This window comes from Polyodon spathula, chromosome 6, assembly GCF_017654505.1.
Source record: "Polyodon spathula isolate WHYD16114869_AA chromosome 6, ASM1765450v1, whole genome shotgun sequence".
Classification (NCBI taxonomy): Eukaryota; Metazoa; Chordata; class Actinopteri; order Acipenseriformes; family Polyodontidae; genus Polyodon; species Polyodon spathula.
Window position 1 is genome coordinate 1,684,269 of NC_054539.1, and position 12,732 is coordinate 1,697,000.

General features: G+C 39.2%; 1 protein-coding gene across 1 annotated transcript in view; it reads left to right on the plus strand.

Moving 5' to 3' along the window:
- camkmt (calmodulin-lysine N-methyltransferase) overlaps positions 1-12,732 on the plus strand; it is a 186,522-nt gene that overhangs the window by 114,419 nt on the left and 59,371 nt on the right. Inside the window, exon 4 of the mRNA XM_041251730.1 lies at positions 11,365-11,425. Within this exon, the coding sequence (XP_041107664.1) occupies positions 11,365-11,425 (61 nt within the window). The remainder of the gene's footprint in view (positions 1-11,364; positions 11,426-12,732) is intronic.

Below are 12,732 nucleotides of genomic sequence, written 5' to 3' on the forward strand. Positions count from 1 at the left end.
TTAACAAAACGTGCCCTTAACAGCAAACTGCTGCTATTTGAACACCGTTTGACCTACAAACTCCAAACTTGGTAGTTATTGTCCCAGTAACCATGGAATACAAACATGTTAAAATGGTTATGTTTTATAAAACAAGATGGCCGCCAGGTGTACGTTTGCATCCAAAATTTTAAACTGCCTCAGTTGACAAACGATTTACTTGACTAACTCGAAACTTCACAAGCATCATCCTTGACACTGTAACAGTACAACTGACTTTTAAGAAACTAGTGTTAAACTGAAATGGCCGTATGATGCATTTCTTCTTGAAACCTCACAAAATCTTCTTCTTTGGAACCGTTAAAGTGATTGATCTGACACTTGGCATATATTGTCATCATCCAAACCTGCTTGCAAAGCAGAAGCTGCTGTGATATAATTCAATAGTAAAATGGCTACCACAAATTTCACCGAAACGCGCCCTTAATAGCAGACTGCTTTTATTTGAAAACCATCTGACCAACAGACTCCAAACTTGGTAGGCATCGTTCCTGTGACAGCAAAATACAGATATGTTAAAATGGTTATGTTTCGTGAAGCAATATAGCCGCCACACCTACATTTTCTTCTTGCATTTAAAACTGCATCAGTTGGCAAACAGTTTACTTGACTAACTCCAAACTTCACAAGTATCTTCCCTGACACTGTATCAATACAACTGACTTTTTAAAACAATATTGTTGACTTGAAACCAAAATGGCTGTTTGAGTATGTAAAACTTGAAGTATATCAGTAGCAACTAAACACACTTCAAGTTTGTGAAGCAGAAGTTGCTGCAATAAAGTTGAATGTTAAAGTGGCTGGCAGAAATTTTACTGAAATGCGCCCTTGACAATAAACTTTTTAAATAACAGACTCCAAACTTGGTAATAACTGTGCCAGTGACAATAGAATACACATTTGTCAAAATGGTGGTGTTTTAAAAAATAAAATGGCTGCCACACCTATACTGTCTTTTTACGTTTAAAACTGGTTCAGTTTAAAAATGGTTTACTTGAAAATGATCACGCTTGTGTCAGTACAATTGAGTTTTTCAAAATCTTCTGGGGAAATACTAGCTTGTTATCCCTGTGCTTGTGGATTTCAAACTGTTAAGCCTGCAGTGTGTTTTGCATACAGCTGATTTTAACGTCATTTAATTCTTTATATCCCCTGGTAGATTACACTTCCAAGGTGTGGAGATCTTTTAACTGCAGATTACTTTTATTTACAGTGGCTGGATTTGTTGCAGATGTCTGTTGTTTACAGTGTTGGTGATTTAAATCAAACTGGACCTGGACCAAATGACAACTGACCCACCTCTTAATTGCAAATTCTGTATAATCTTCTGACAAACAAAAATTTTGAATATTACTAATATTGCTGTGTGTTTTAACAACACAGGCATCACTGAGATATTTGATTAAGATTGGTCTTATCTTGAGACCAAAACTTCTGAAAGACTGATAAAAGGAGAATAAAAGGCAAAACTGTACAAATGCAATAGATAACAAAGTGTCAAAGGGGATATTCACTCTTAACAAGATGTAGTTAATGGGACACTATGTGGAGTGGCTGTGGTGAAACTTCAGGCAAACCTTGTTATTGTTCATATTTAGAAGACGGCGCAAAGATTAAAAAACAAAATGGCTTGTGTGTTCTTTGAGATTATTGAGCTTGTGTGTTCATTGAGTAATGTTTTGTCCAATTTTGGTAAAACAAATTTTAACTACATTAATATGAACTGCTTGTATATTTAAATTTAAAAACTCAGCAAGTCTGTTTGAAGAGAGGGGTCAGCCAACATCTAAATAGTAATGTGTGTAAAGAAAGACACACGCTTAAAAAGTAAAAACTAATGTTTGTGCGTCAAACAAAATGTCCACATGACGCATCTTTGAAAAAAAAAAAGAAATCTTCTTCTGGGGAACCAATGGTTGCTGATTTCAAACTTGGCAAATTGAGAACTCAACTCGCTTCTACTGGTACCGTTACAGGGGCTTGGGAGCCGTAAAATTGCCTGGCAGTTCTTAGTTATTATTATTATTATTATTATATGTATTCATTATTGTTATTATTATTAGTAGTAGTAGTATGAAATGTGACCGATACCCTGCTTGGAACGTTGCCTGTTGAATTCAGTTCGTGTTCCCTAAGTCTGCTGCAGATAGTGCTGCTGCAATGCAAGCTTGCTCGCAGCAGCATCAATTGAATTACATGTAAATAAACAACAGGTATTTGTATTTGTATTTAAATTATAAAAACATGATTAGTGTTCTATATAACGTGTTTTTAAACAACATTTGAATGCTTTATTCCATTTATATGGATTACCTGTAAGATAATAGGATTTTCAATCCAATATAAACTAGTAGCTGTGGTGATGTCCTTTGGTAATGTGCTACGAACATTCAAAGGTCAAAATGTACCCTTTGTTACAGCCCTAGAAGTCATGCATTGTGTTAACATGGAATAATCCCGAGCTGTCCCCTAAACTAATTTGTAAACACCAAGCCTATTTCCCTTAAGGGGCGACTGGCCTGTGCCTCCTCCCAACTCGTACCAAGAGGAACTGAGACACCTTGTCACGTCTCCTGTATTTACAAATATATATTATCAGTTTTATAAAATATATTGCAATAAAAATAACCAAGTCCTGTCTCTGTGCATGTCCCAGTAAGCTGCAGCAACAACCCCCCAGCAGACAGCCCTCGCGTAGTATTAAACGTGAACTGACAAAGCGTGAAAGCTTAGTTACTCCCTGAGGAGTCTGTGTTCCTTGCAAGGAGATACAGCCCCCCTTCGGAGCTGTGGAGAAGACTAGCCCTCCACTCACCCACACCGTTTCAACCATTTGAATATGAAGAGACCTACAAACCCGTGACCATCCGCCAGCCCTGAGCTCAATGAAGGGCTGCATTTGTTTTTCATTCACAAGAATGTCTATTAAGCCAATTATTCACACACTTCTCAGGAAAGACCCAGATTGATTTTCCTTTTCTTTTTCTCTGCTTAATTTGACTCTTTATTCAGTGGTTATAATGACTTTGCTTGGTGATCAGCTGTTGGATCATTATTGCGTCAGATGGCTGCTGTCTGCTATTTTATCTTAAGGCAGTTATCTGAGCGTTAGTCACTAGAGCACTATGTATGTCAGATTCATTTCATTTTAGGGCATTCAGAAACGTTGCCAAATAACAAGACAGTAGGCCTAAATTTTGTACTGGAAGGCAACCATACGTCCTGTTATGAAATATTCTGCAGCAATCCTGCAGCCACTGTTCACCCACCACTACCGAATGTACCTCTGTAATTAACATCAGTAATGTTTCATTTGCTGAAGCTCACAACCGATCTGTTCCAAGACATTTTGTTTGAACCAACACGCAGACAGTTGGACAACCTCCCCCCCCCCCCTCCCTACACATATTCCTCCTCCCCCTCTCTTTTTCTATCTTAATTGTTTATATACATTAACATTCTCCAAATAGACAGAATCCAGGTGACAGGACTGTAATTTGAAAGCCCGCTAGAAGAGCAGTAAGCAATTTAAGCTGTGCTGAACCATAATCTTAGGTTGTCAAAAAGAAAGCCATTCTCCCTATGCTAATCAATCAATGTATCACCCACCCCGTTCATCTGCTGTGCTTAGCATATATCCCCAGGTCTGATATATCTATTAACTGCCCATCAGGCAGCCAGGCTGGCGGATGATGACATTCCCTCTATCTTGGCATTGGAAGGCAGATAACTAAGCTATCAGAGCTTGGGATAAACAGTGTAACGATTTCAGTACTATCCCTGAGAGCAAAGACAATGCAGTGGTCCTGCACAGATCGGCTGCTCATTATACCAGCCAGACGCCTTCATACAAAAACATGTTTACCCAGGGAGAAAGCCCTGTTATCTGTGAGAGGCACATTATTTATATTAAAAAAAAAAATATATATATATATATATATATATATATATATATATATATATATATATATATATATATATATATATATATATATAATATTTTGGAAGGTGGTGGGCAGTGAGCAGGGTGCAAAATAACAGCAGAATTGTAAAAATGTGCAGCACTTCTGTATATTATACTGCTACAGTATTGCCGGCCTATAATTATACTGTTCATGTTTTTGGGATGCTAAAATTTGTAATAAATAATATTAATACAGTACTATATTGTTGGGTACTATTGTCAAATTGCTGTTGTTTCTAATATTACAAAGCTGTACTGGATGTCTGGGAGTAGGGAGAATGCAAAGACATACAAAAGATGGAAGTCTTTGGAAAGCACTGATTGGTTTGCACTGGAGAGCTTAACATTGAGTTGGTTTCTGGGAGTTGGAGTCCCATGACATCAAGCATAGTCAATTAAAACCTAACACAGAGATCCAATACATTCATAAAGTTAATGATGATGTTTTGGTTCTCGCTCCCTGTCTGAAGATTGTTTCTTCAATCCTCCAGGACTCCCTCCTATTGTGATAGTTGGGAGTAAACAGTGATAAACCAATGCATTGCTGACAGGTTATGCTTCAACTAGTTGATACTGTGTTGGGGGAAAAAAGACCCATGTCTCGTGAGGTAGTCTGGTTTCTCGTGTGACACTGAAATGACAACTGAAATGAGCTTGTTTTCATGTCTGCACAGGAGGGAAGGGAGTCGGGGAAGTTATCTCATGGGGTTTGTGATGATACAGTTTCTCTGTAAAAGGACTCCTTCACCATGGGCAAAGTGAAAAAAAAAGAATATTAAGGGACTGCAAAGAAAGAGAGGCAAAGAAAATGTTTTTTAGGCCTTGATTATCACCTCATTATAAGTCTCGTCCCGGTGCCTCCATTCTACTGTCCCCCAACACCATGCTGGGGAGTCTGGTCCTAATGGGAGTCCCCCTTACTGAGCTTGCACCCTCACCACTGCAAGCACTGCCCCACCGGATAATCATTGGTGGCCTCTCATCTCAACTATTTTGATACGATATGAAGTCACAGTCCAAGTTGGTGTGGCTGCAGGCTACAAATACTGCTTTATTAGTGTCTTGGGTTTCATTTCATTTCAATTGTTGATCTCAAGTTGAAGTAAAGTAGCAGTCAGCCTGGACAGATTGTCAGTTGATCATGTCGAAATGCTACCTTATCCATTATTGGATCTGAAACAGAGGAGGCTTAAGAATGGTCTGACTTCTTAGTTAATGTGCAAATGATGGGAAAGCTTTGGGCTGACAGGTCTTAGAGGGCTACAAAAGTGTAACCGGTAAAAGCAGAACACAGACATTTACACCAAAAACTAGAAAACGACAAACAACGCACATATAGGTGCAGACAAAAGTATCTGGACAAAATAGAAAAAGACACAAAGAAAGTGATTTCTATAACTTCTAATTGTTCTACTGAAAGACATAAATTAAAGTAGAGGTTCAGTTTTATAATAAAACAACAAATTATTACAAAACTTGCATAAAATGAAAAGTAACATGCAAAAAATAATGTAATAGTTTGACAAAAGTATTTGGGCAATCAACATATTTCGTATGAAACCCATTTGTTACTAATTATTGACAATTATCATGATTGAAAACCAACACCTGATGATAATTATAGAATAAATAAATACATAATCATCAAGTGCTGAAAAATAAATTGGAAATTTGTGATTCAAAAAAGCAACAAAAATGGTTAAAATTAAAGAATACAGTAACACTCTCACAATGGTAATGATACTAAACAAAAAAAAGGAGAAACTACCAGAAAAAATAGCAGGAAGACTTGGTTTACTGAAAAGCACTGTGTGGCTATTAGTGACAAACACAGGAGAACAGGAACTACTGCAACTAACTCCAGGTGTGGAAGACCAATAAATATTTCTGCAAAATCTGGAAGAAGAATCATTCGAGCAGCCTGGCAAAATCCACAGATTACTGCAAAGATTGACAGAAGAACTGTGGTCAAGAAATTCATGAGAGAACAATTCAATGATGCCTTAACAAGACGCATGTCCATGGGGAAAACCAATATGCAGACCTTTGTTAAAAACAATGCAACTTGAAGCAGCCTGATGATTTCTTCAACCAAGTTTTATGGTCAGATGAATCCAAAATATAACCTTTTTCACTAAGAAAGAAACAATATGTTTGGAGTAGAGGGAGAAGAATTTAAAGAAAAGTCATCATGCCCAGTGTTAAACATGATGGAGGTTGTGTGATGGTATGGGCTTGTTTTTCTTCCTCAGACACTGGCAACCTTTGTATTGTAGAAGGATAAATGAATGCTGTAAAATATCAAGACAGTTTGAACTCTCCTTTGTTATTCAATGGTAGAAGGCTTATTGGACAGAAATTTGTAGTCCAGCAAGATAATGACCTGAAGCATTTTGCAAAGTCTGCAAAGGAATTGAAACAAAGCAAGTCAACACTGTAAATATTGTATTACTAATTACCATTGACTTAAATTCATATAATATTTAATTGATTATTTTAGTTTGTGTAACTGACCTTTGTCTTGGCCATATCGGATCCAACTCATGGTGGACAATGAAAAAGACCAGAAACCTTAGATGAGGAGAAATGAAAAATAAAATAAAATAAAAGCCTAATCCTGTTGAGCAGAGAGCCTAAAAAATCTCAAAATCTCAAACAAATGAATTTCACTAAGACACACGGGTATGGTATCTTACAAGAGTAACAGTTATAAGAACATTGTTATTTTTACATGTCGTAGAATGGACGTCTACGTTGTGTCTAGCTACCATAAAAAGCTGTTACTTTCATGTTTTTAGAATAATTAAGATTAGCTTTGATAAAGGGTGGAGTCTTCTCCCAAAAAATCAGCAAAACTTGAATCTCAAATTAGTCTTTGTAGTTATTATTTTGTTATTATTATTGTAAATTTAAAATCAGTGGAAAATGTATTTAGAAACAGCTGAGCTTGTACTATATTTATTAAAATGAGGTAGGAATGCCACACCCAGGGTGAAAACCTGGGACAGTTTTGTTTTTCTATTGTCATCTGACCAGAACATACAAAGAGTCATTTTAGAAAAATTAGATCAACTTTTACAATTAAAAAAAAAATGATATATGCAGCATATAATCTTAATTGTGCTGTAACATTGAAGTATATAAGCAATAAGACCCTCCATCTCAGTCATTACCAGGCATTATACCAACGATATATGGTCATATAATGCCTGGTAATGCCCTCTGTATCGGGTCTTATTGCTTACATATACAGTATATATATTGAGCAAAAACATTTGTATGCTATGACAGCATTGATTGTTTGTTTTTCCTATGCAGGCAATAAATAACAGAATGAGAGCTACATTGCAATATTACAGAGGAAAGCAACATAGACTCAACATTAACTCATTAGACAAAACACCAAAACAGAGCTCAACAAATAACATCTGTCTTTTTATTATTATTAGTACTATTTATTTATTTATTTATTTCGTAGCAGGCGCCCTTACCCAGGGTGACTTACAGTTGTATACAAAAAATACAAGAATTACAGTACAATTAAGAGCAAGATACAAAATACAATCACTTCAGTCCTAATAAGAGCAAATACAAAACACAGTACGATTTGATATTGGGGCAGTTCAAGAGCAGATAACACTGTTGATAGTTACATCAGGGTTAAATACGAGTGCAGGTGAAATACAAAATACTACAGATTGGGTTAAGTACAGGATTAAATACAATAAAATAGGGAGCAGATCAGTGCAAGTTCAAGTGCATTAAGGCCAGAGTGCTATATTGTCCAGAAGGGGAGAGTTGAGTTTTACAGGTGTTGTCTGAAGAGGTGTGTCTAGAGGAGGTGCTGGAAGGTGGTCAGGGACTGGGCAGTCCTGACATCTATAAGAAGGTCGTTTCACCACTGCGGGGCGAGGGTGGAGAAGGAGCGGGCTCTGTAGGCAGGGGAGCGTAGAGGAGGTACAGCCAGTCTTCTAGTGCAGGCAGAGCAGAGAGGTCGAGTGGGGGTCTAAGGAGAGATGAGTCTGGAAGTAGCTGGGTGCTGTCTGATCAAGGCATTGGTAGGGAAGTACAAGAGTCTTGAACTGGATGTGAGTGGTGATCGGGAGCCAGTGGAGTAGCGTGGGAGAAGCGATGCAGAGAGCACATTAAATGAGCAGCGGAGTTCTGGATGAGCTGGAGCGGACAGGTGGTGGATGCAGGGAGGCCGGCTAGGAGGGAGTTGCACTAGTCTAGGCAGGAGAGTACCAGGGCCTGGACGAGGAGTTGCGTGGAGTAGTTCGTGAGGAAGGATTCTTCGTATGTTGCTGAGGAATAATCTTCAGGTGCGTGCTAGAGTGGAGATGTGCTTGGATTAGAGAGGCAGGAGATTAGCGAGTTAGTGACAGGCAGGAGAGCAGTTTCAGTGGAGTGAGCAAAGCAGAAACCAGATTGGAGGGGGTCGAGCAGAGAGTGGTTAGACAGGAAAGAAGAGAGCAGGTGGTGTACTGCTCGCTCAAAGGGTTTAGAGAGAAAGGGTAAGAGGGAGACAGGACGCTAGTTCTGGAGGGAGGCGGGGCCGAGGGTAGTTATTTTTTTTTTTGAGGAGGGGGGTGATCAGAGATGTCCAGAGGGGTGACAGAGAGGGTGGCAGGGCGGTAGGCCAGCAGGCCCTGGAGAAGGTGAGGTCCATTTGACAACCAGCTTTGTGGGTAGGAGGGGATGGGGAGAGGAAGGAATCCGCCAGGTGGATGGGGTTGGAGAGATGGATATTGATGTATATTGACATTTTTTATACTGTCTGGAAGGAACAGTACACTTTTTTTTTTTTTTACCCCAATTTATTGCATGTATTGTATAATGCCAGATGCCAGAATAAATCTGCATAATTGAAAGAAGACACTCATTGCACTGCAGTTTGAGCCATTTCAGGGTTTACGAAAAAAATGAAATGGTTCAAACTCCTATGCAAGAAGAGTCTTATTTCCATCCCTGTAGCGTGTAGCTTAAAAAAATAATTTATCAATGCAACTGTCTCTGGCTAAGAGAACAGCCCTTGGGAAGCAAGCGAAATGTTCTCTAAGTTAGAAAGAGTTGACCACCGGACACAGTATGCCAAGGCCAATCACGATAGGAATCAGTAAATACAAATGTATTTATTACATATGTCACAACGCACGTGCAGCAGCATAAGAAATGAGCAGAATAAGTAAGAGACAGGTAATTCTGGTGTTGAAAACTGTCTTGCTTGTTTTATCAAAAACTAACAAAATATAAAAACAAGAAATGACTGCAGCAAAAAGATTTCTAGCATCCCTGCTGAGAAGTAAGGGGGCCAAAACACGGTCACCCGGTTCCTTTGAATAAAAAAAAAGTGAAGAGGCCGGCAAAAGAATTAAGGGAGCCCGGCCCCCCCTGCCCCTCTGTAATTAGAGCATTGATTAACGTCCCTGTTTGTTTGCTGTTAGCACAATGTTTCTCATTATAAAGAAGACATACATTAGGTCTGAAGGGTGCTTAACTATTTCCCTGTGTGCTAACTAACTTTAACTCCTCCCCTCTACCCACTCCTCTCCCAGTGGACTTAATTCACAGGTGCATGCTAGTGAGCAGGCCTCGAATGGTTACACTGGCTGCTGTTTCCAGAGCTCTGCAAATGTTGGGTCTCATTATCGTTATCAAATGAATGAACCTGTTTGTCTCTGTTACTGTTCAATTCGCTAGATTACAATTTTGGGATGTATTCTCGTGTTGACTGTGGTCATGAAACCCATTCTAGATTGTTGTAGAAGTTGAAAGATTTGTGATGGGGTTTAGTCTTTTTTAAAAAAAGCAATATTTCTTATTACATTACTGCTGATTGGTTTGAACTATGATAATCTTTTTTATATACTATCAGCTTTATAGGTTGCTTTATCTTTGATGAGAGAATAGTCCTGCATAATAATATTACATGCATGCATGCATGAATGTATGAATGAATGATGAGTTATTAAAAGGAAGCATTTAATCCCTTGCAATAACTAGTTTTATCTTTCTTAGTCAGGTGTTTTTGCATTAAATGGCTAAGCTACATCACCCGTAAACACACACACACTACACAAAATATATGTAGAAGAAAACAATTGCATATTACTTTGAATGCAAAATAAAAAGCCCTAGTTTGAGGCGTTATCAAGAAACATGAATGTACCCTTGTTCAGCTAATCCTGGAGATCACGTAGCCAGGGCTGACTGTGTGAGGGCGACCCGGTATCTGCACAGAGTGCTGCGGATGGGCCCGTTTAAGCCGCTTAGTATATCAACGGCTTTTTAAACTCCTCAACCACAAAACGAAAAAAAGAAAAACAGCAGCTGAGCTCCCTCAATCAAAGCTCAGAGCAGCCAGAAGTTTATTGAAATGTTTATTTCTTCCAGTGCCAAAATGTATGCACGAAACAATGGAAGCATTATGGCACTTTTATTACTTAACTAAACGGAGACTACTGACAGTAACTGATAAGCATGTCTGCCTGTTACAATCGCTAATCGTTTTCTGGAATTGGGAGCTTTTGTGTTTTGACGTCTCAGTGCATGGTTTACATTTATAAGTAGCAAAATTATACATGTAAAGCGTGCAGCTCTGTGAAAGAGAAGCTGAGGCAGCAGCGCTGTGCAAGACATCTCTGTCTGCTGTTCGAGCGGCTCTGAGAACTTGCCTTCTGTGCAGTTAAAGGGACGCCCAGAACACGCCTGTTCCTGATAAGAGCCTCTTGCCACTGTGGGAGAAGCGACAGAGAAGCACCAATATGCTTGTGGGCTGACCTGTGGCCAGCAGCCCACGCCTGTGTAGTCAGGGATGAAAAACAGGATTACCAGCTGATCATTCTGCAATGCAACTCTTATCTGCATTTTCACCTGAGCAAAAGGTTTTGGCAAATCTTATTCATCATTTTTTATTTTTTTTTTTAAAGTACTGTAGGTCGATTTGTATAAACAGTACTTGGATCTTTTAACACGTCACATGTATGTTGCATCTTATCATCTTATTGTATAAGAGATGTCATCATGTGCAGTTTGAGCGAGAGAACCACAAAGAGAAGCCCCTGTCATCCCCCCCAGTTCTGAAATGGTTCAGCCCATAGTCAACGGCCACAGTCCCTGAATGTGTGTAGGCCTACATGTGCTGTGTCGTGGTGAGGCTATTCATTAAAAACTAAAGTGCAGGTCGACAAAATTGAGCCAGTACCAATACAAGGATTAAATGTCTTTTGCCTTGTTCAGATTGTAACAATTTAATTTCTTGCTTTTCTACAGTTTCAGTGCACCATTTTTTGTCAGTCCAGCCAAGGTTTTCGTTGGTAAACTTTCTTCTTATTTATGTATGCATTCATTTTGTCTTGCAGGTGTGTGGCCTTCAGAAGAAGTGTTGGCCTACTACTGCTTGAAAACCCCTGAGGTGTTCAGGTAACTCCTCGTGCCGGTCTCTGCTGACTGCTGAGTGGAGGTCAGGGATAGCCCTGCTCCTCCCGCTGAGCTCTCCACCAGCAGCAGCATCGCCTCTGGGTGCAAATACTGCCCACCAAGCTCCTGGCTGAGGTGAAAGGCACCCAGCACTTTTGATTTCCACTCAAGGCTCTGTGCGCTTTGATATCCTTTAAGGAAAAGCATTGATTGGACAGTATTCATCCTGAAGGTCAGCCAAGCACTAGCAGAGAGAGAGAGAGAGAGAGAGAGTGGCTAAGCACACATCACATTATTAGTACCTTACACTGGGCTGGTGTCATGCATTCTGTCTAAGGTGTGGAAAGGCATTTTGTGTGTGTCCAAGTGTTCAAAAAAAAAATAGGAAAAATACATCAACGAATGAAACCAAAAGAAGTGATCATTTATAATGTTCCCTGTTCATTTCACTGTCTCTCCTACACATCCAGAAAACAGTGAATCAGCGAAGAGCCCCTATAAGGGAAAATATAGGACTTTTACTATTTGAGTCAGGGAGGGAAAAATACAATTGCATGCAAAAGCTACCCTTGAAAATTTTCCCAACAGTAAAAGCATATCAAAGTGCAATATTGCACCGTGAAAGCAGTGGAATGCATAGGTAAACAATGTAAAGACTAATGAGGTATGGTAAAGCATATTAATAATAATCATGGTAAGCCAGGGGAAACTATGAAAAAGGCAGAGTATAACCATGGGAAAAACATGGGAAAACTTCAAAAATACCATGCAAAAATACAATGGTAATAAGGGCATCCACACATCCTGTACAACAGCTATGGTTTAAAGGGTTCTAGAACACACTGCAGTGTTTAAAAGAAACACGTGACTTTACATTCTGGTGTTGTAGGTATCATGGGGATATTCTTTTTAACTTAATACGCGGTTTAAAACTAAAGCAGTAGTAGACCAGATTGGCACTGTACCAATAATAAAACGTCACTTCTGTTTGCAACAAGTTACGGTAGCTTCTTTCATGGTTAAAAGTTAGAATGGCATAATAAAGTGGAAGGGTTTGTGACATGGTGCTTCATGACACATGAACTGGCTTTGCCCTGGAAACGTGATCTCTATGTGACATGTCCTAATGTGCAGCATCTGTGAATGAAATGAGCCTGAACTGAAACACAGTTACAGCACTGAAGTGAGCCTGAACTGAAACACAGTTACAGCACGGGACATCTGCCTGTACAACCACAAACCGTTTCTACAACATAATGCTGAGATGCACATGAATTATCAATATCATGTGCATCTGATCGGCAAAGTGA